Raw genomic sequence first — 19,998 nt, forward strand, 5'->3', positions numbered from 1 at the left:
AACCTCATAGCATCTGTAGTGTATCTACACGGCACATATATCACAACATACATCATGATGTATTTCACATCATGATATATACACCAAGTAATAAAAAAGATCTCTGCCCAAAACAGTAGAAGCAGCTCCACACCTGCGTTACCACTTGTCCATAGGCAGTAAGTTTTGTCAATAGTCCAAGTTCATTAGTCAAAATGAAAGTGTACAAATTAAAAGAATATTCCATTATTAGAAGCACTTTCCCATTCCTCTGTCAGTATTACTGCACAACTATGTCAAACTGTGTGCATGTTACGTGTGTGTACATAAGTACACACACACACATATACATACATATACCAAGAAAATCCGATTTGCCCCTCCTAGATCTTCATTTCCACATTATTTCACTGTTACTAATTAGCAGTTAGCCTTCACTGTTTGAGACCAAACAGGATGCAACAGACCGAAGACATGAGGAAGGTGATATAGACAGGTCACACCCCAATATATTGATTTAGCCTATAGGAGCAATTCCTGACTCTTTAGGTCATCTGCTTACACAAATTGTGGCTATTTACTGCACGGATCACAGCAGAAGAGGGTCCCTAGAGAAGGGACAAAGTACACAGCAGGGATCTCAAGTGTATTTCAGGGAATGGAAGTAACAAGAAGCATGAGGGAAAAGTATGTATGCCTTCGTCAGAACTGGATGAGCTAGCGATAGTGAATGGCTTGTTTAACTGGGCAAAAAAGAACAGGATTTGAAAAGAATAAGCTGCCTGTGAGAGATGAGCACGAGGAAACTTGAAAGTCATGCAACCCAGGTCCTTGAACAGGTAACCGCTGAAAACGAGAAAGGAACAGATCAACAGTATTTTCAAAAGAGTGAGATAAAGCAAAGTGAAAGAAACTTCAGAAGCATTAGAGAAGAAGAGTAACAGTCTAATTTAAAAATTCTGTTGATTTGAACAAAGAGCAGGGAGATAGGAAAAGCACCTGGTAATTCAGATTACAGGCTTATGAATAGTGCTCTCAGTAGTGACAGAAAAAAAGGAAAATAAGAAATCAGTTTGCTTTTGTTAGCCAGCAGGAGGAATTTTGTTAGCCAGCCAGCAGGAATAACACACACCAGAGGTATATTCATCACATTTATGCTGAGATCTCAGCTACAGGAAGCAGTGGGGAAGTAGACAGAAGGAAAGGAAGACAAACACCACCAAAAAATAAAAAAGAATTCCACCAACTAAGATGTCAAATGAGCAGGAAGAGATGAAAACAAAAAGAAGAACAAAACCCCCAAAACATGGAAGTATCAGGGAAGCCAGTTCAGTACGAGTCTAAATCAACTCTGTTAAATAGTCAGAAGTTATCAAGATAAGACAGAAACACTGGTTAAGATAATTCTGGTGAGGACAATTCATTTGTTCATCACAATCAATCTTCAAAAGTTGATTTCTGCATGAAACAGTATCAGCAGGTTGAGGAAAGCATTCTTCTAGATCAACTACATATAAAGGAAACAATATTTTTCTCAGTGCAAGTGGTTAAGTACCAGAACAGGTGCCAAGAAAGGCTGCAAATTCTCCATCCCTAGAAATACTCAAAACCAGTCTGAACAAGACCTTGAGTAACCTGATCTCACTTTGGAATCAGCACTGCTTTGAGTGGGGACTTGGATTAGAGGGCCCAATTTAGTCTATGATGGTTATTTTAAAAGCCATTGACATCCAGTTTGAAATTGGAAAGTAATTTATTTTCTTCAGTGGCTTTCCAACAGCAAACTATCGGCACCCAGTCCCTCCAAAAGTAATCATCATGTGTTGCTTTGGTACTGCCAACATAAACCAACAACCTCTTATTTTTTCCTAGGGACCATTAAACTAGAAATTTTCCATAAAATAGTCACTTCTCTGAGTCACAATTTCTTCTAAAAACCATCCACTTCACAATACAGGGGAAAAACAACAAAACCATTACCATGTTTTCGGAGTTGCACATCTGCCTTACTACTTCCTGATGTCCTTTTCCTAGTTCCCCAAGCATTTTTGGTGTCGCTGTCAATAATACCTACATAAATGCACATGCATTTTACACATAGCTACCCAACTACATACAGACACTACACCACATATGGATGGAAAATACTGAAGACTACTAAAATTATCAAATTCTAACACACTACACATGTTAAATGAGGGAAATGCATTCCCAGTCTCAGCACGTCTTTTGCTGCCACTGGTAGACATTTGGACTTTTCCAGCTTCACATCCTTTTTCAGTAACCCCCTGAAGCATCATCATGAAATTCACAAAGGAAGAGCCCTGTCTCTCCAGCTGTCACACCGCCATCTATGTTATCAAGGAGGAAGGATACACTATTTATGTTCGAGGATGCTTCACCTGGAATTCATCATCGGAATTATTTTAAAATCCACTAATACGAGGACTTCTTTTTCTCTTTTATTTCCTCTCTTCCCCCCCCCCCCTTTTTTGTTTTGTTAATGACATAGTGAAGAATTCTTTTTGATCACTAACTGTCTTTAGAACCTTCTCTGTGAAGCTTTTAGGATTATTTTGGAAACTAATTCACATAATCATTGGCATAGTATGAAATCCTTTGCATTACATTTGCTCCTCATTATTATTATCATGAAGATGACTGGTTTTGCCAATAAGGTGCTAGCGTGCTAAACCTGTCTAGCACAAGTGAATGTTGAATTCACTTTTATTGTCTCTTCCTTCGCTTTAAGAAGACATTAACCTCAACTTACATGTGAAAGGTTGATAACAGGAGAAGCTAAACATCACTTGTAGCACTAGAAACTCCAGAGAAGCCAAGGGGATCTTAAGTCTAACATAGTGGTATTCTCCTCTTCCCAGTACCTGCCATATTCACCTCCACCTGAACAGGACACTAACACAATAATCACTCTTCAAGAGCAACAGAAATAAGGGTTTGGGTGAGTCAGATATTAGAAAAGTTGGGGCCTTTATCTGATTTGTGAGTGGGGCAGAGATAAAGGACAAGTGGCACATTAACTCAAATTCTTCATTAGACTTGCAAAATCCATGGGTCAGTTCTACGCTTACTGCTTATCACAAAAATCCTCATACTGGGACAGTCCACAGGTAGCAACTACATCCAGAAGCATAACAAGCTGGCCTAGAAGATGAAAGGAACTAGAAAAAGAAAAGTGGTGTTCTCCAAGAGCTTTATTTGAAAAAAAATAAACTACCCAAACCTAATACAATACTCTATTTGATACTTTAACTAAATAACGTCATACTCTACCTTCAAGAAACAGCAAGACCTATACGAGTTTATTTTTTTATTTTTTTTAAAGGTTGCTCTCCACATTCAAAAGTTCTGGTTGTGCTCCAACTAGCTTTCCTTAAAAAACGTTGGATAAACTCGTTTACTCAACTTTAATGTTTTTCTCTCCATGTTACAAAAATAAAGATTTGAGTAAAACCATTACTTTTGCAATTAACACTATTCTACAATTCAGTTTCTATCTACATTGTCAAAATATCCTCTTATTATATAAATATTTCTTCCCAATTCTGGGGTATCATATAGTGAAGTACAAAAGCGAAGCAGAAACATAATAAACTTAGTCTTTCATATTTCCTGAATGGATCCCATTTCTTAGATAGCATTTATTATTTGGGAAGTTATGAAACGTTCATTTTCGGTAGGAAAAATACCCCCAAAACAAGCCCCCACAGGCCACACAATTGCAACATCTCAGTCATTCTAGGTTCAGAAAAGCTCTAAAGACTCAGCATATAGAACTTGAATAAATTCCTGTGGTCAGAAATAATTTTCTTAGTTACTAAGTTCCAACTAGTTAACATATCATCACTGAAAACAAGTATCTTAATCCTATATTTAATTTTTCATTAACTGAAGTATATAACTAATTTTATGATGAGCAAACAAACGAGCATATCATACCAGCACCATGTTAGATGCAGCACACTATGTCAAACTAAATTTCAGAAATATTAATAAGCTGGCACAGAGAAAAATCAAGACATACAATTACTAAAGAGGTGAGACAAAGCACGTTCAGATAATGCAACAGTAATACCCTAATTACCCTAAAGCGTGAGTAAGGTATGAACAGTGGTATGTTAAAATGGAAAATTTATTTTCCTCAAAGGAAGTTAAATTAACCATGCTTGTCATCTGGTTTGTTTATTGTTTAATGGGCAAGATTCATGGTTTATAAACAATTATTTATGCTAGTAAATATGTAACAGGCTATATCACATTACAATGTAAAAAAAGGAATATGATGCTTTCAAGCAAAAAACTATTCCATTTCCAGATAGCACAAGATTTGAGAGCTCTCTCACTTCCAGCTGTTTTACTCAGCAAGAATCAGCTCAGTCGTCACACGCCATTGACACTAACACAGATTACCATACTTGTCATACCACTGCAATTTAATAAAACTTCCACAGCACCACTACAAAATAAAACTTCTCTAGTATGTTAAACAAAGCTTAGAAAGAAAATGCAGGAGTATCTGTTTCAACTTAACTACAATTGTTGAAAAAAAAATCTATATTATTTGCATTGAAGAATTTAATTTCTGTTACATTGCATCTGCTTTCGGATTATTGTGCATTTGAAGTAATAAATAAGCATAGCTCTAAAATAAATTACTCTGTTTTCACATTTAGTTTTTAAATAATGCTCAGCTAAAATGGCTACTCTAAGGCAAGTCAGAAAAGTCACTTAAAAGATTTTACAAATATCTGTAAAACTGAAGTTTCAAAAATAAGGTAAGCTTTATAGTTTGGGCATCACTTCTTTCCATAAGAATATTTTTAAAGGCTTCCACAAGCCTATTGGATTTAAAGCAGAAACTAAGAAGATGCATTTTATTACTTTATACAAAATTCTACTTATAATTAATAAAATATATATTAGGTGAAAACAAAACTCAAATTCTAGCATCACTGTTATGTACTCAGTCAACTTGATTTCATTTGAAAGACTGTCATTTTTAAGAGACTGTCGACACTGCGAGCGTAGGAAAAAAAAGATTGAAGTTACACTTACCTGCAGCCCTCTTCTTCGAAGAATACTTGAATCATCCATATCTTGACTCTGCTGATCAAAAATTCCTGCTAAAGCTCACTTGCTTCTGGCTAGCTTTGCTCTCTAACTGTTAAAGAAGTCCATTATTTTCAAACTTTTTCTCCCCCCTCCACCCCTCCTCCATCCACTCTAAAAATAGGACATGGTCTTTCACTTGCCTGTCATGAAGAACTGCAGCCAGGGTTTCTGACTATTTGTACGTAATTTTGCCTGCCTCTTTTGTGACAGATTTAGCAGGTCACATTGGAAAAAATCTGTTCGACTTTCCTAAATCTTTTCAAGGTTGGATGTCTCATTCCCCTCATACACACAACTGTCTAGAAATATAATAATCCACGCCTCCACATAAGACCAAAGACTGGAATTTAATTCAGATCCCCCACACACTTATTTTTGCTTTATTTCCATTTACTTGAGCTACATAAGGGATCAGCAAACTACAACAGCTGCCTTCATTTACTGTTCATAATAAGCTCAAAATCCAGGTCACATTTCCTTTAAAAAACACATGCTCACACTTAACTAAAAATCAATTCTGTAGACAGACGGGGAACAGTACTATTTAAAATTAGAAAAAAAAACTCACTATGAAACAATAGAAATTTTATTTCTCCAAATTCTGAAAAATTCCTTTACTTCTCTGTATGACAAAGCAAATGTCAGACTCTTCAGATACTGTCGCACATTCTTTTGTTTCTGCTATCTCTGAGGTATGCTGGTCTCCTTCTCATATGCAGCAGACACGGCACATTCTTTAGTTCATTGCTGAGATCTTGCGACTCTTACGTGCTGAAGGGTCTGGAACACATGTTGCAAGTTCTGAACATATAAGAAATCATTCATCTATTCATCACTGACAGAGCTGTCTGTAGCAGCCCTTCCCTCTTCGTCATCCATGGCAAAAAGGCAAAAAAAAAAAAAAGCACAGTTCAGCTGAGGCTTTTGCAGTCTGTCCTGCAGTTTCTGTTTGCCAGCTACCACCTTCGCACAGACAACTCCAGCAAGGTCAAAGGAGGCTTTGCCCCTTTACGTATATTATTGCAATCACATTTTAAAATATGAGCTGTTAGCCTGTGTTGAAAAACAAATGATGATAACACTTCTAGCTATACGAAACACCATTTCAATAAAAATCTAGTTACATTCATCCAAGCATTATTTAAATTACTGAGCATCTGACGGAATCTTTGTTCTATGCACGTCCTTTCTACGTTAGAAAGGAAAAAAAGAAATATTGCAAATATAATCAACAACCTACAGCAGCAACAGCCTACAGTTTCTTAGCAGAAAGCTAAAGCAACAGATTTCATCTCCTGATAAAAGCTTAGGAAGAACCTATTTATAACTTCTGAATATAAATACCGTATCTAAAAAGAACCTAAGTTCAGCCTCTAAAGGATTTCACTAGATACATAAAAGAAACCAAACTTCATGAAGAGCTGTGTTTATGAGGGGATTTCAGCCAGACATCCTGAAGTGTGCAAATGCAGCAACAAGGAGAGCCCAGACCATCGGCTGCCTACCACAGCTTGATGAAATGTTCCTGTTCCCACAGTTATGACAGCTGCAAGCCAAAAAAGTCTCCATAAAAGCACACAGGTTGACGGTGCTTAGAGGAATAGATATTTACATGGAAATCTTTAGCTGATCTTCACGCTAAGTGACCGAGTCACATGAGCTAAACACATCATTGTAAAGTCAGCTGAAAGCAGATACAACTCAATCCCATTCACCAGGCTTTTTCTGATCCTCTGCAGAGCCAGTGTGGTCTTTTATTGTGAGTAGCTAATAAATCCTCATCTTGCCGATACCTCCTTCCATCTGCCGTTTTAAACAACTGAATGCTGAATTAGGTCTGCAGAGTCTTTGTGAGCTCCCCAACAGGGCAGGCAGCCACACAGCGGCTGAGCAGGCAGCTCATTTGCATGGAGTATACTGTACCATATAAAAAGCAGGGCGCTACCGAAAACAACTCAATGAGCCACTTGATTTTAAAGGCGCAGGATCTTCTTTGGCGAATCGAAGGGGGGAAACATCAAGCTGCACACAAAACTCCGCGTGCCAACTTGAGAACATGGCACCGGGAAGAAGAGCAGCATAAAAACACAGGTAAAGCTCTGGTTAAAAGCAGACCGAACCATAAGATGATCGTATTTCTCCACTGCAGTACTTTTGATGGATTTCTGCATTACTTCCTGCACTTTGCCACCAAATAAGCTTCTTCGGAAAAGGAATCCTAACACTATGACTTCACTTACCAGAAATTAGTGTCAAACAAATTTTAGTTTTACTAGAAATCCCATAGAAATGAAAAATTCTGGCATGCATACTCACCTATATTACATGCATTTTGCCGTTTATATTTAGTCTATAATACATTTTAGGAATATTCACATTAAAACACGCACTAGCTGGATCGTTGATTTTACCTCTAAGGCCACCAGCATTAAATAACATATACTGTGAGAGGAACCAAGTAATCTTATGAATTAGGTGATACCTTTCACATGGTATTTTCTTCCTATATCAACCACTACATGAAACGATTTAAGCCTGATAACACAATAGTATACAGTTCCAATTATTTCTATAATATAATTGAAAACATTTCCATTAGCACATATAAATCTAACCCTTTATGGGTTATTTACCTTAATATTCAGGCATTGGCAATTCTCAAAATGTCTTCACAAGTGACTTATAATTGATTGAGGCTGGCACAAGTCTCAGAATACCAGGAGAATCATCTGTTCTCTTCCAAATTTCAAGCTTTCTTGGGGAGAATGCTTTCAAATTGGCTGCCTGCCACACTTACCCAGTTTCTGGGGTTGAGAAGCCAATCGGAGCTACTGCAAAAAAACAGGCATGGTTTTTCCTCCAGCTTCCCTCTCTCCTTCCCTTCTTCTGAGCAAACAATCCTTATTGAAATGGCAGATCAAAAACTATCACAAAAAAAATCCCAAATGTGATGACTACCATTTTCTTCCCTCCTATTTGACTATTAACAGTCATCCACTCTCCCTTTTCATTCCTTCAACAAAATCTACCCTTCAAAAGCAATCACGAAAATGGGTGGGAGAGAATACTCAGTACCAAACCGAATCAAGTGAAGGACAAATGGAATTTAAAATCAATTCTCTCACACTGATTTTTTTCCTCATGAAACATTACCTTTAGAAATTAATCTGAAATTTTGTCAGGCGACTACTCTATCCTTTAACACTCAGTTGAGCATCTTAAGAGATCTGCAGGGTAAGTTTCCAATCAAAGACGAGAATGTATGTGTATAAAAGATTTCACTAGGAGATATAGTACTGAAGTATATTAAAGAAACTGAAGTACATAAAACAGAATTTTATCATTTATATAAGAAGTCATAAAACAGATTTTCCAACCGTTCTCAGATGCAGTCACTATTTATAAAGGGTCTAATAAAATATCTGTTTATCAGAAGAAAAATTCAAGATAAGGAGTCATGTAATCTTTGAATTCTTTAAGAATCACAGTAGCATTCAGCCTCGCTAAGGAAAAATGGAATTAGAAAGGGGGATAAAAAGAGGGAGACTGATGTTACCAGTGAACAAACTGACAAGCTCCTAACTCAATTCTTCCTTCTTCCATCAAACGAAAAGAAACCTGAGGTAGACTTTGTTTTCTCCTCAGCAAGGAGAGAAGAAGAAAAGGGGCAGTGTGATACTGGATCATTTGGACATAATCTAACCAATTCCACTGCAGAGCCTTCCTACCCTCACGCTAAAATCCAAACTAAGGCACAGCTAAAAAAAAAAAAAAAAACAAACACACAAAGTACGAAGTCCATGTAGGATGATTTACATTCTTTGAGACACTGTATAAAACAGACGTACGCTTGCATTCCCCTGTTGTCCTTCAGGAAGGAAAGGCATAGTTGTGCCAAAGGCTTAATTCTCATCATTCTGTAACTTTTCAACTAATTAAGAAAAAAAGTGCTTAAAAAGAAAACAAAACTTACACATATATTTTCTACCACAGTCTGAAATAGCTGTCATGTGTCTTTCTGTATACACAGAAAGTTTTCTCCAGTGACCTTTTACATAGAGCCCCAAATAAAGTATTTGGCTGCAGCACTCTCTGAGAAGCTATTCAATCTTGACTTGAAGGCATCAAAAATGGAAAAAAGTCTGGAACTTCCAGTAAATGTGTTCCTGCAATGGTTAGCTTGATGAGTAGGGAAGGACAGCTTATAAGCTTGCCAATACCAGAATGAATTACATGGGGCTATCAGCAATTTCCAAACAAACAAAAGGAGGTACTGCTCTGCACAACAGTCACATTGTGACATTTGTTACTGTAAAAGGCTAAAAAACGTTCACATAAACATGGCTAAAAGTTTTCGGCAAATTCACTGAAGATTCATGAAGAAATACAAAGAACTCTCAAAACAGAAAAACACACTGAAGACAACTCCAAACCACAAATAGCTGCAAGTATTCAGGAAAAGGATTCTGCCTTAGGCACCTGCAATCAGCTGCTATCAGAGTGAAGCTAACCCAGTATAATCATTCTATCTTCTTATTCATGTAGAAAGAGCAAAAGTAGTCCTTGGTGAAGACTGCATCCTAAAAGACGAACTCTACAAAGGAGCTAGGGGTAACAGAGAAGTTAGAAACTGAAAAATAGTTGTAAAAAGCATGTGATAGCTCTGACAGTTCATGTAAGCCTTGAACAGACTAAAAGAACTTAATGTCATAATTGAGCCGTATGAGTATCGTGGTATTGTCTCTGTATACAACGCTGATGAGACCATTACAGAAAATCATGTCAGGTCCTACATTTCAAGATGAGCATTGATAAAATGGAAAGATCTAAAATAAATGTTTTCAGGGCAGAAAACCAGATCAGAGTTGGACTTCAGGAACATTCCTTATCAGGAACTTTCCAGGAAAGTCAGTAAGTATGACAAGACATTCAAAAACATTATGAGGACGTGCAATTTTACTCCATACAGGCTAGGCAGCATCCAGCCCTACCTGACAGTGAAAAAAGGTGAAACATCTCGTTGGTTGGTGCAACCACTTTCTACTCATGTGCCAAAAGGCAAATAAACTCTAAGAAGGATCTTGCATTCAGGTTTCAGTCAGAACCTTCACTTCACTTTACATAATATGGATATACTTCAAGAGCCTTTCATTTCTGTTGGTAAAAAGAAATCTTTTCTCAACCATGCTGATTCAGACCTCATCCTACTGACTGCTACCAAACTCTATTACACTTCTGTCTTGTAGAAAAAGAATCTGAAAGGTTAGAACAGTTGCAGTAACTACATCTGAAGATTACTAGAGTTTTCCATGTTAACTTCAGTATAATCAAAGCAACGATTCTTTCAGTTGTTCTGTAACCCAGTGGTATTTGAGTAGCGTCAGTAAAAGAAGACCAAAGGCATACCAATTTCACTGATCGGAAAGCAATGACCACAAAAGACACCATAAAGTAGTTCCTATGTACAATGCATCTTGCAAGAAAACAATTGAGAAATTGTGAACAAGCTTTTATCCTATTACTCACATTTTCTAATCACCAAAGAAACTGAAAACAAGGGAGATAATCAAGAAAGGAGTCTGCATCTACTATATTGGAGTGTGCATGTTCAGCTGCACAATGAATCATCTGTACAGAATCACATGGTTCATCTTTTAGCTGTGTTCAGTTAGTTTGTTATATTATCTATGCTGAACATAAAATACCTTTTATATATCCTAAACTGTAATTGAAAGTGGAGGCAAATTTCAGGAATCGCTCAATATTCACTCAAAAAGTTTCATCCAGCTTATTCAAAATGAACTAAAACATGAAGAGCAATTCGTTTTGCTATGACTTTGTGGTTCTTTCAGGTCACTGCATCCTGCCATCTTCTGCGGTCTGTACCGTCGTATCAGAATGAAGAACTGCCCCTACCATAAAAGCAAAACCACTAAAGGCTATCTTGGCAATCAAATCATTACACTGTGGATCAAAGCTTTGTGTACTCTCCAGGGTAGTTTAAGTGAATTCAATAAATAGCTGCACACCTTACACTCGTAAGGCTAGATGTCTAAGTCCATCGACACTGACAGCTTATACAACATATAACGCAGCTGCTTGTGATATTTAGTATTTGCTACAGAAACACCAGAAATCCTCTCAACACAACTTGGACCCTACTTATGGGGAGATGTGGTGTGAAGAAAGTCCACGATACACAATAGGATGATCCAATGATGAAGATCAATTTATGGATCATTTTCCACACAACAAGAGCACTCACATTCAAAATCAGGCTACAACAACCACAGCTTTTCAGTTATCAGCAACATGATGTAATGCTTTTATCACGTTTTTATTATCAAGGAACTTTGAAAAGAACAATACCTTAACCTAGCATACCGAGATTCAAAATTCACACTTTTCATGAGTCAAAACTCATTATTTTTCTTACTCTATTTAGCAACAAATAAAAACAACAGGACATCAGTTTGCAGCAATCCTTAAAGATACAACACTTCCTTACATAACACATCATCTGCTGGGGAAAAAAAGATCACTTTCCAGAAGATTATTAGCTGACAATTTCAGTGGAATGTTTTTCTTAAATCTTTGGTAACATTTGTCTGTGCAACCAAATGAGCCAAATGTTTCACTGTCAATCTGAAACTGAAGTATTTCGGGATTTTTATTTATTTATTTTGACCAAGCTATGTTTATCCAGAGATTTATAAACCTGTCCCTTTGAGACAAACTGACAGACTACGGAAACAAGGAAGGTTGATGAGGTAACTTGTTTAAAAACACACACACACACACACACACACACAACTTGGCAGTCAACCTAAGGAAACTTGCCTGACAGCTTGACTGAATTTCTTCTGGATTTCCTGCCTATTTGCAGCATTCAATTTGAGAAACTAAGACCTGCAGAGCAAAGCTGTGCGTTGACAATGAATTGTAATAGGAACTCATTCTGAACCACAACAAATGCTGCTTATGAGACTTGGTCCTAAGGAGAAAAATGCTAAGAAAATGCCTAAAATCCTCCAGTTTTCCACAAAACTCGAGCTTTCACAGTGAATTTTCTGTTTCCAGTTTGTTAGGTTTAGATTCCTGTGCAGAAATGCCCCATCCCCCAAACCCAATCCACTATGGAAGGCGGCTCACCCACTCCTCTGCCATACAAATGTAAATTTGCTGTCGATAAGGGTGGAGGAAAGGGTTCATTCAACTACAGCCCAACTGTTTTCATACTGTACCATAGAAGGTATATTCAGATGAGACACCAGCTTCCAGGCAGAAACAAGTTCCTTGGCTCAAGCCACCTAGAAAGCTAACATCTTTGGAAAGGAATCTTCAATTAAACTTTAATATTTACATAAGCTGTTGTATTCACTATGTAAACATTCTTGTTCTGAAGTTAAAACTGGCATTAGAACAGAATGGAAACTAGCTTCTCTGATGTTACATTTCAAATACAATTCCATGTTTAAAGGAAACACTTGTTCTGATAGGTGGAAAAGTTATTGCTGCAAATCTAAACCTGAAGGAACAACTGTTTAGTATGTGTTTAGATGACATGGCCAAAATCAGGATTCTGTTACTTGATTCTGGGATAGTTCTCATGCTTTAGAGACATTTGGACTTGAACATCAGTAATGAATACCTTTAATGGGAACGTGAACAAAGCCAAAACTCAAGGACCTAATACCAACTCCTGTCCCATTTCCCTAATGAAAGGTATTCATATTTACTGAAAAGGTGATAGAAACAACAAAATCTGTAGTTTCAAGAATCCCCACAGAAAAGAACGCTTTAAAGCCAGTTAGCCTGTGATCTATTTAGCCGCAGAAACTGGTTCTACAGAACGGAAAACTTGGGATGGATCTCATATCTCACGCAGGCACACCCTGAGAAAACTTTACTATGCAGAAGGCTTCCTCAACTGTCCTCTTCAGTTCTTCCACATTCCTGGCTAATGGCACTTCTTCTGCAGCCCCCCACAGCAGCAGTGGTTCTCACATACTTACTTCCCCTATCTGCAAACTCTTCCTAAACTTCTGCTTCTGATCTTTACTTCATCATGAAAGCCACATTTGACTTTCAAGACCAAGCAAGACAAGTATTTGCATAGCAATGGTGCTTTCTTCCCAGAGTTGAAGAGTTATAAGGACAAGAAATCATAGAGGTATACGACTATACCAAGCTGTATTTCACTTATTTTTGTCATTGTGAACACTAAATTCTTCAGAACAAAAATGTGATGCTTGGCAAAATAGCCCCTTCTCTTATATCACTAACGTAACATCTACAAATAAGGAATTAAACTGTTGACATACCCATTCGGAAAAAAAAAATCAGTTAACTTATTTTTCTTTGATCACTCCACTCAGAACAGAGTCTACAGCACTGAATATATTCTTCCAACTTAATCCACACACAGTTCATTTCAACATACCTTAAATACGTGCATGGTTTTACCCTCATTTCCAGCTGACGTTTAAAGTGCTTAGACATGTCTCCATGTCATTAAATCATATCATTTTGTCTGCTTAAGACCAATGACATCGATTCAAACACTGTCTCTGAAAGAAATACTTGAAGATAAGCCAACACATTTGAGGCTAGAGGATTTTACTCTCCCCTGCTGTCCTTGTCCACACTGGACTAAGCGTACATTGATATGCAGGGAAATGCCTAACAGGCAGGTTCTTGGCTGATGGCTTGTGACAGATTTTTATTCTTCTCTTTTTGCTGCTATAGAAAAACTTCTGCTATCCATTTCCCAAAATTTTGTCATCCTCCCTTAAAATGCTAGATGACTTAAAAGTTTGTTGTTTTGTTTTGTTTTTTTTTGCAAATAGAAATCCTTTTTCCCAACATTTATTCAGTACACACACACACACACACACAAAAAAAGCACTGATAAAGCAATGAATTCATTCACAATTTCAAAGGTTTGCAAGTGCAATGACGATTTTTTTCTTCTTTTCCGCCAGGATCTGTGTCAGACCTCCCATTTTTAAGAGTTGTTGTGTGTATTTTTCTTCGAAAGCTATTTTTCTCAAAAAATCCTAGATGCATAAAAATTCGGCACTCTCTCACACTTTATTTTTTTACTTTTGCTCAACAGAACCTATTGCATTTAGTCATGGGAGAGGAAACAAAAAAAAGAGAGAGATGTTGACTTAGAGCCCCAAAGCATTTTCTCAGAGGAAAAGTGTGACATTCATTATTTTAAAAGGTGTGCGAAGACAATCTCTTTCCATAAAATTAGCAGGAAAAAGAAATTGTAGGGCTTCATGTCAAAAAGAAAAAAAATATTTTACATTTATTGCAAGTTACAGTTACATTGTATTCCAAATTCAAGCATACAGTCATTATGCATGACGTTACAATACTGCCACGTCCAGCAACCAACACTTGATAAAAAACAAACGTGCTTTATTTCAACAGCAACGTATTCACAATATATGATCTTTAAAGTGTTCAGACATCCTACTGAATTAATGCAACATTGAGCTTTGTAGTTACAATCTTTCGTTCTTTGTTTAAAAAAGTAAATAAATCAAAGCTCACCAGTACAAAATTAAAATATGACATTCAGGCATCGTTTGAATTGTCACCTGGGCTTTTGTCTCAAGAACTGACAGGGAATATCAATGTGTTAATTGAAACAAGCAGTATGCAATCCACAGGACATCTTTAGCATATGTTTCCTTCTAAGGGCTGACAAGAGCTTTCTTGAATTTTTCAGCACTAGAGACTAAGGTTTCCATTTTCAAGCTAAAAATACGAACAAAAATGTTGCGTATTTACATAAATATATATTTTCTCAGCAGTATCTTTCCACAGAAATCACAGACAATATTGTATCTGTTTTAAGATCTCAAAAAAGAAAACAGGAGTATGGCAACAGTTGCATGAAAGTGTTGAAAAAAATCTTTAAAACTGTATTTCTCTCTGTAATTCAAAAGGCCCAGAAAAATAAATCAAATCAGAAACCTAGCTCCATAATGGAACATTCTTACTGATGAAGGAGAATGAGCTACTGGATGTAACAAGGCAAAGCTCAATACTCAAAGCTATCATAATTTAAAATTAGATATAATTATCCTTAACAAAACCAGGCACTGTGGAAAGGGGCTTTGGAACAGCTGCTCCTCTTCAATTTAAATGCTCATTTGTTTTACATTGACCTAGAAATCAGTATCCTCCTAACCAAAAGCCAATTAGATAATAGTCTCTCTTTGAAGCTTGTAGAATGCAATTTTTTTAAATGTCTTTAATACTAAAAAGCAAAGAAATAAAACCGCAGATGATGCCACAAGTACGCTCTGCTTCATGATGCACAACCAAAACCTGAGGGTTCCCCTCCTCGTGCTTTCTTAAAGGTCAGATTTACAGCCCAGGAAAGACAGTCATCACTTCCTTGTGCTAACCTTTCAGTGCAGTCTCAGGCTGGGACAGTCACAGAACGCTGTGAAGAGGACACATGGAAAGACCTTCTGTTTGCTGCATCAGCTTCCCATCGTTCCCTCCACAGATAAAAAGTAGTACGCCAAACTGACAACGAGGAAGTATTACGAGAAGTGTTTCAAAAGCTGTCCTTCCAACCTTGTCAGAGTTAGGTCACTAACATCTGTGCTTCTAGAGACAAAAGGATGTCAGATTCTTTCAGGACTACAATACAAATAAGTTGCTCCTCAAGCAACAGAATTAAAAACACCTGGTTTCCTACAGACTCAATTTTGCCTTTTGTCATCTTGCTACCTCCTGTGTTCTTTAAAAGCAGCTTCAGCTCTCCTATTTTGCCTGCACCCAAAGGAGACAGCATGTCCCCCAGCTAATCAGCGAGCTGTGTGCTCTGCGATATTTGTGTCAGCCAGCGCTATCAAGCCACAATAAACAATGAACTGCGTCTCTCTCAGAGAGAACTTGCGGGGGTGTCTCCTACTCGGCTCCAATTCTTATGAAATTGCAATTACAATTATTTTTGACATTTCTTCCTCTTTTCAAGCCTGGATAAAATTGGCCAGAGGCTTGGAAGTTGCCAGGAAAGAAGGAACAATTGCGCTAACTTTGATTCCCTACCACTGTTCAATGTTTCTTGCAATCATAATCATTTACGCCATTACTTTCAAATTTGGCTAAAGCCAGTGCCAAAAATACATGTGCACCCATAGATCTCTTCCAGCTCTGGAGAGACAAAATGATGTTGAGAGACAGTTTGATTACAGTCAAATACAAAGCCATAATTTCTTGGTCATGATTTCTTGGTCTTCTGAGTCTTGGCACCATCCCTAGAGAAAATTCTTTCCATGAAAAAGGAGAGCCTTTTCTCTATGCATCAAAAAGAAAAGCTTCTCAAAAAGCTGGTAACGTACCGAGTCTGACAGGATCCAGGACAAAACTAATTACGGTAGGAAACTACATTAGAAAACAGAGAATTCAATTCTACCACAACATTAGGACTTCAGAGAAGAAGAAAACCGGCAACCACCAGTAGCAATCCACAGTTGCATGCTGAAAAATTATCCGCTAATGTCAAAGGCTTAATATTGAAAGGAAACTTCAAAAACAGCCAATATTGTCAAGTAAAAAAAGCTTATATTGGCAGCATGATCTCATACCAGAATGCAAATCAGTACAGTCAAGGTAGAATTCAAGGGAGGGAGACACTCTTTCCAAAAAGGTGGTGAAGCTGAAACCTCACTCTCCTAAGGTTTCCTTCTGAAGACACTGAAATGGAAAGCAACCAAACAGAAGCATGAAGTGGGATGAAAAAAAACTCAAGTGTGACAATAGCAGCATGATTCTAAATATATCTCAAAGTTATCTGGCATCAGCATCAGTTTATTGTAGAAATTTGCTCTGTTCCATGCTACATGGAAGAGCCTTGCTCCTGAACTTCCCACACTAGCAGTCCAGTTTCCTTCTCAGTACTGCCTTCAAAGCTCTTTTTGTAACAGAAAGAAGAGTGGAAAAGTCCAAAAAAACCATTCCTGCCCAGCCAAGCTAGAGTTAAGGAGTAAACAGACTACCCAGGAGGTTTCAGTGCAACCAGCACAATGTCAAACCCAGGCAAAATAATTATTTTAATCCTGTATCAACTTTTCCAAGTAAAGTGCAAAAGTAGAAATAACATCAATTGTTGAGACTGTTATGGAAAATAAGGTTCCAAATAAATCGCTGCCATTTCTGGGAAGAGTTCTTAGGTGCTTTTGGATAGGGGGAGCGAGGGAGGATTAAATTACTGCCTCTGCTGATGAAGTAAACATGTAAACATCAGACTTAGAATTCTTTGGAGCCTTTAACTTGCCAACAAACTACATTTCTAAAAAATGTATCTCTGGGAAACAGCAAAACTGTCTGGATTAAGAACCAGCCAGTCAATTGAATTTTAAAAAGTAGCTGTCAGAAGAAGAATCAGTACTGAATAGGACCGTTTTGTGTCGACAGAACAGTCATGCATATAAGACTATTCAGCATTTTAATTGATGACCTAGAAATAAATATAAAACCACTGATGAAAAACTTACTGTAAGAGCAGAGTATAAACAGTGAGATCAGCACTGTCAGGGTTATCTGAATGACTCGGTAAGGCTGATCTATTCAAATGCTGTTTAGATACAACCAAATGGTTAATTGCACTAGTAACAGGCAACTGTAGCACAAAGGGAACACCTGCATGTCTAACTCCACAGATCTCTTCTTTTTAAACATTGGTACCACCTTTGCCAGTTTCCAGTCCTCAACTACTGAAACTATTTTAAGCAATAGGTTACACAGCACAATTAGTGGTTCGCGTTTCATCCCTGAATTGTGTCGAAAGCTGTGTCATTATCTCCTTTTATTCACTGAATTAACAACCTCCTTTATCCTGTTTTTAACCACTCCACTTTCCTTTTAACCATTCTTAACTCTCCTTTGCAGGTGGGAAGAGGAAACAGCATTTCTCTGTGCCTCTAACAGGAGGTTCTTAACTAACTTCCCTAGAGACTATAAAGGAGCAGGTCTCTTTGCTGAGGTTCCTCACTCTTTCACAAGCTTTCTCCTAAATCAGTTCATCTTCTTGAAACTGAAAGCAACTTTAATAGGTTTTTCTGATTATTTTTAGTTCTGCCTGCATATATTTATTTCAGCTGCTATTAAAGGGTGGCTTTTTGACTTACATTTTGAACTAGAACGGAGCGCTGCTAAGGATAAAAGCAATGCTACCTGTATCTCTGGTCTACACACAAGTAACAAATCTCCTCCCACTAAGATTTCATTCTACAGTGCCCAAGTCTCCTCAGCACACTGCCGTTGGCACCGCTTACCCTGGTCACGTAGTGGGTAAGACAGACCCCAGATTACTACTACTTAATCAGATCCAGGTTTCAACCCTGATGCAGCTGGGATTGGGGGTTCCTTTAAACATGCAGCACCACTCAGCCACAACCCCAACACATTTCATCTTTCCCACTTACTTTTCTTTGGGGACAAAATACTTGGACACAAGAACTTGATGTAAATGAAACAGCCAGTCCTCAGCATAAAATGCTCAAATTCTGACATGGTTATGTGATTAAAGTAATTACCCAAAAAACAGATAGCAAAAAATATAATTTTACTTAAGGCTAGTGGGCATTTTTATACACTTCCCACTCCTCTGGACTGAGGTATTCAGCACAGAGCAGCAGCTCTGAACAAAAAGGTTGAGCTCAATTATGTAGCTTGGGTGGAATCAAGTTAAATCAACATCCTCCATTTTAGTTAACACAAAACAGAGTTTAATCATCCATTCACTACTTGCTCCAGAACGTGAAACTGCGATTACCTACTTTTAAACCCTCAACCAACCAGAGAAGTTTCCTGATGAGCAAAGAAAAAACAGAGCTAAAAATTACTTAAGGTTATCCACAACCATTCTCAGATGGAGATTTCATACAATACAGGCAAAGCTTGATGCTAAAAGCCTTGGTTAATAATGGGACAAAAAAAAAGAAATCAGATAGCAGATGGAAGGTCATGCATCATTAACGTACTTAATTGAAGAAGATATGCACCACAATTCTTTTCTCTTGAAATTGCTATAATTTATAGTATAGTAAGCCAATCTTGTACCTGTGTTTTAAATTCAAAGCACCCTACATTTTAGTTTAGTTTGAAAGTCAAATTATTTGGGTGAATTAAAGCAAAACAACAATAACTTACCTAAAACAACCAAATGGTTACTTAAATTTATGTTGCGAATGGTCATTTGAGCAGAATTGAAGAGCTCATGGATGAAAAGCTCATGATTCGGAACACTTCATTTAGCAAGAAAATACTACAGAAACAAAGGTTGTACGAGAACTAGTTACTGTATGATAAAAAAAAGTTTGGTGCAAATTTTGACCAACAATAGATCTGTAATATAGGATACATCACTATAGCTTTCACCTTAAGATCTCCAGACCAGTAGCCCACAGCCCAAAGAATGTAGAGTGGAGAAGAATTAAGGAGGTCACAGAAGAAGTGTACTTGTACACAAAGCAGTCTAACTCATAACTTTTCTAGCTACTGTCAAATAATGAAAATGAATATTTGCTGGGGAGAGTTTTCTTCCTGTTTTCTGGAGATAGGGGAAGCCACAGAGAAAAATAAATATTTATGGGAGAACATAGTAGGAACACAAACTTAGGGACATCAAAATAGTCAGGAGTCTTTAAAAGGATCCGGCTCTCACTAGAGATAGCACAGTATACAAAGCTGCAAACAGGCAACCAAGGTTGGCAACCCTGATGAAATGAAAGCAGTAATGAACACTTTGACCTTTGCCTCCGACCCCTGGATTCTTGACACAGTGATAAACACACTATGTATTTTCCTTGGCAACACTCATTAAGTAAATTAGTTCAATTATCAATATTCAGA

General features: G+C 37.4%; 1 protein-coding gene across 9 annotated transcripts in view; it reads right to left on the minus strand.

Moving 5' to 3' along the window:
* The window catches only part of MAST2 (microtubule associated serine/threonine kinase 2), a 191,953-nt gene that overhangs the window by 138,471 nt on the left and 33,484 nt on the right, over window positions 1-19,998 (minus strand). For 2 of the 9 annotated variants that reach the window (XM_080602222.1, XM_080602213.1), the window contains exon 1: window positions 5,056-15,548. The exons of 5 other annotated variants lie outside the window; for them this stretch is intronic. In XM_080602222.1, coding sequence (XP_080458348.1) covers window positions 5,056-5,094 — 39 coding nt within the window. In that variant the 5' untranslated portion in view covers window positions 5,095-15,548. Of the gene's footprint in view, window positions 1-5,055; window positions 15,549-19,998 lie in introns of those variants that run through there. 2 more of the 9 variants (XM_080602217.1, XM_080602215.1) reach the window with 1 other exon arrangement.

Source organism: Anser brachyrhynchus (genome assembly GCF_964034855.1).
Source record: "Anser brachyrhynchus genome assembly, chromosome: 8".
In the NCBI taxonomy this organism is placed as follows: Eukaryota; Metazoa; Chordata; class Aves; order Anseriformes; family Anatidae; genus Anser; species Anser brachyrhynchus.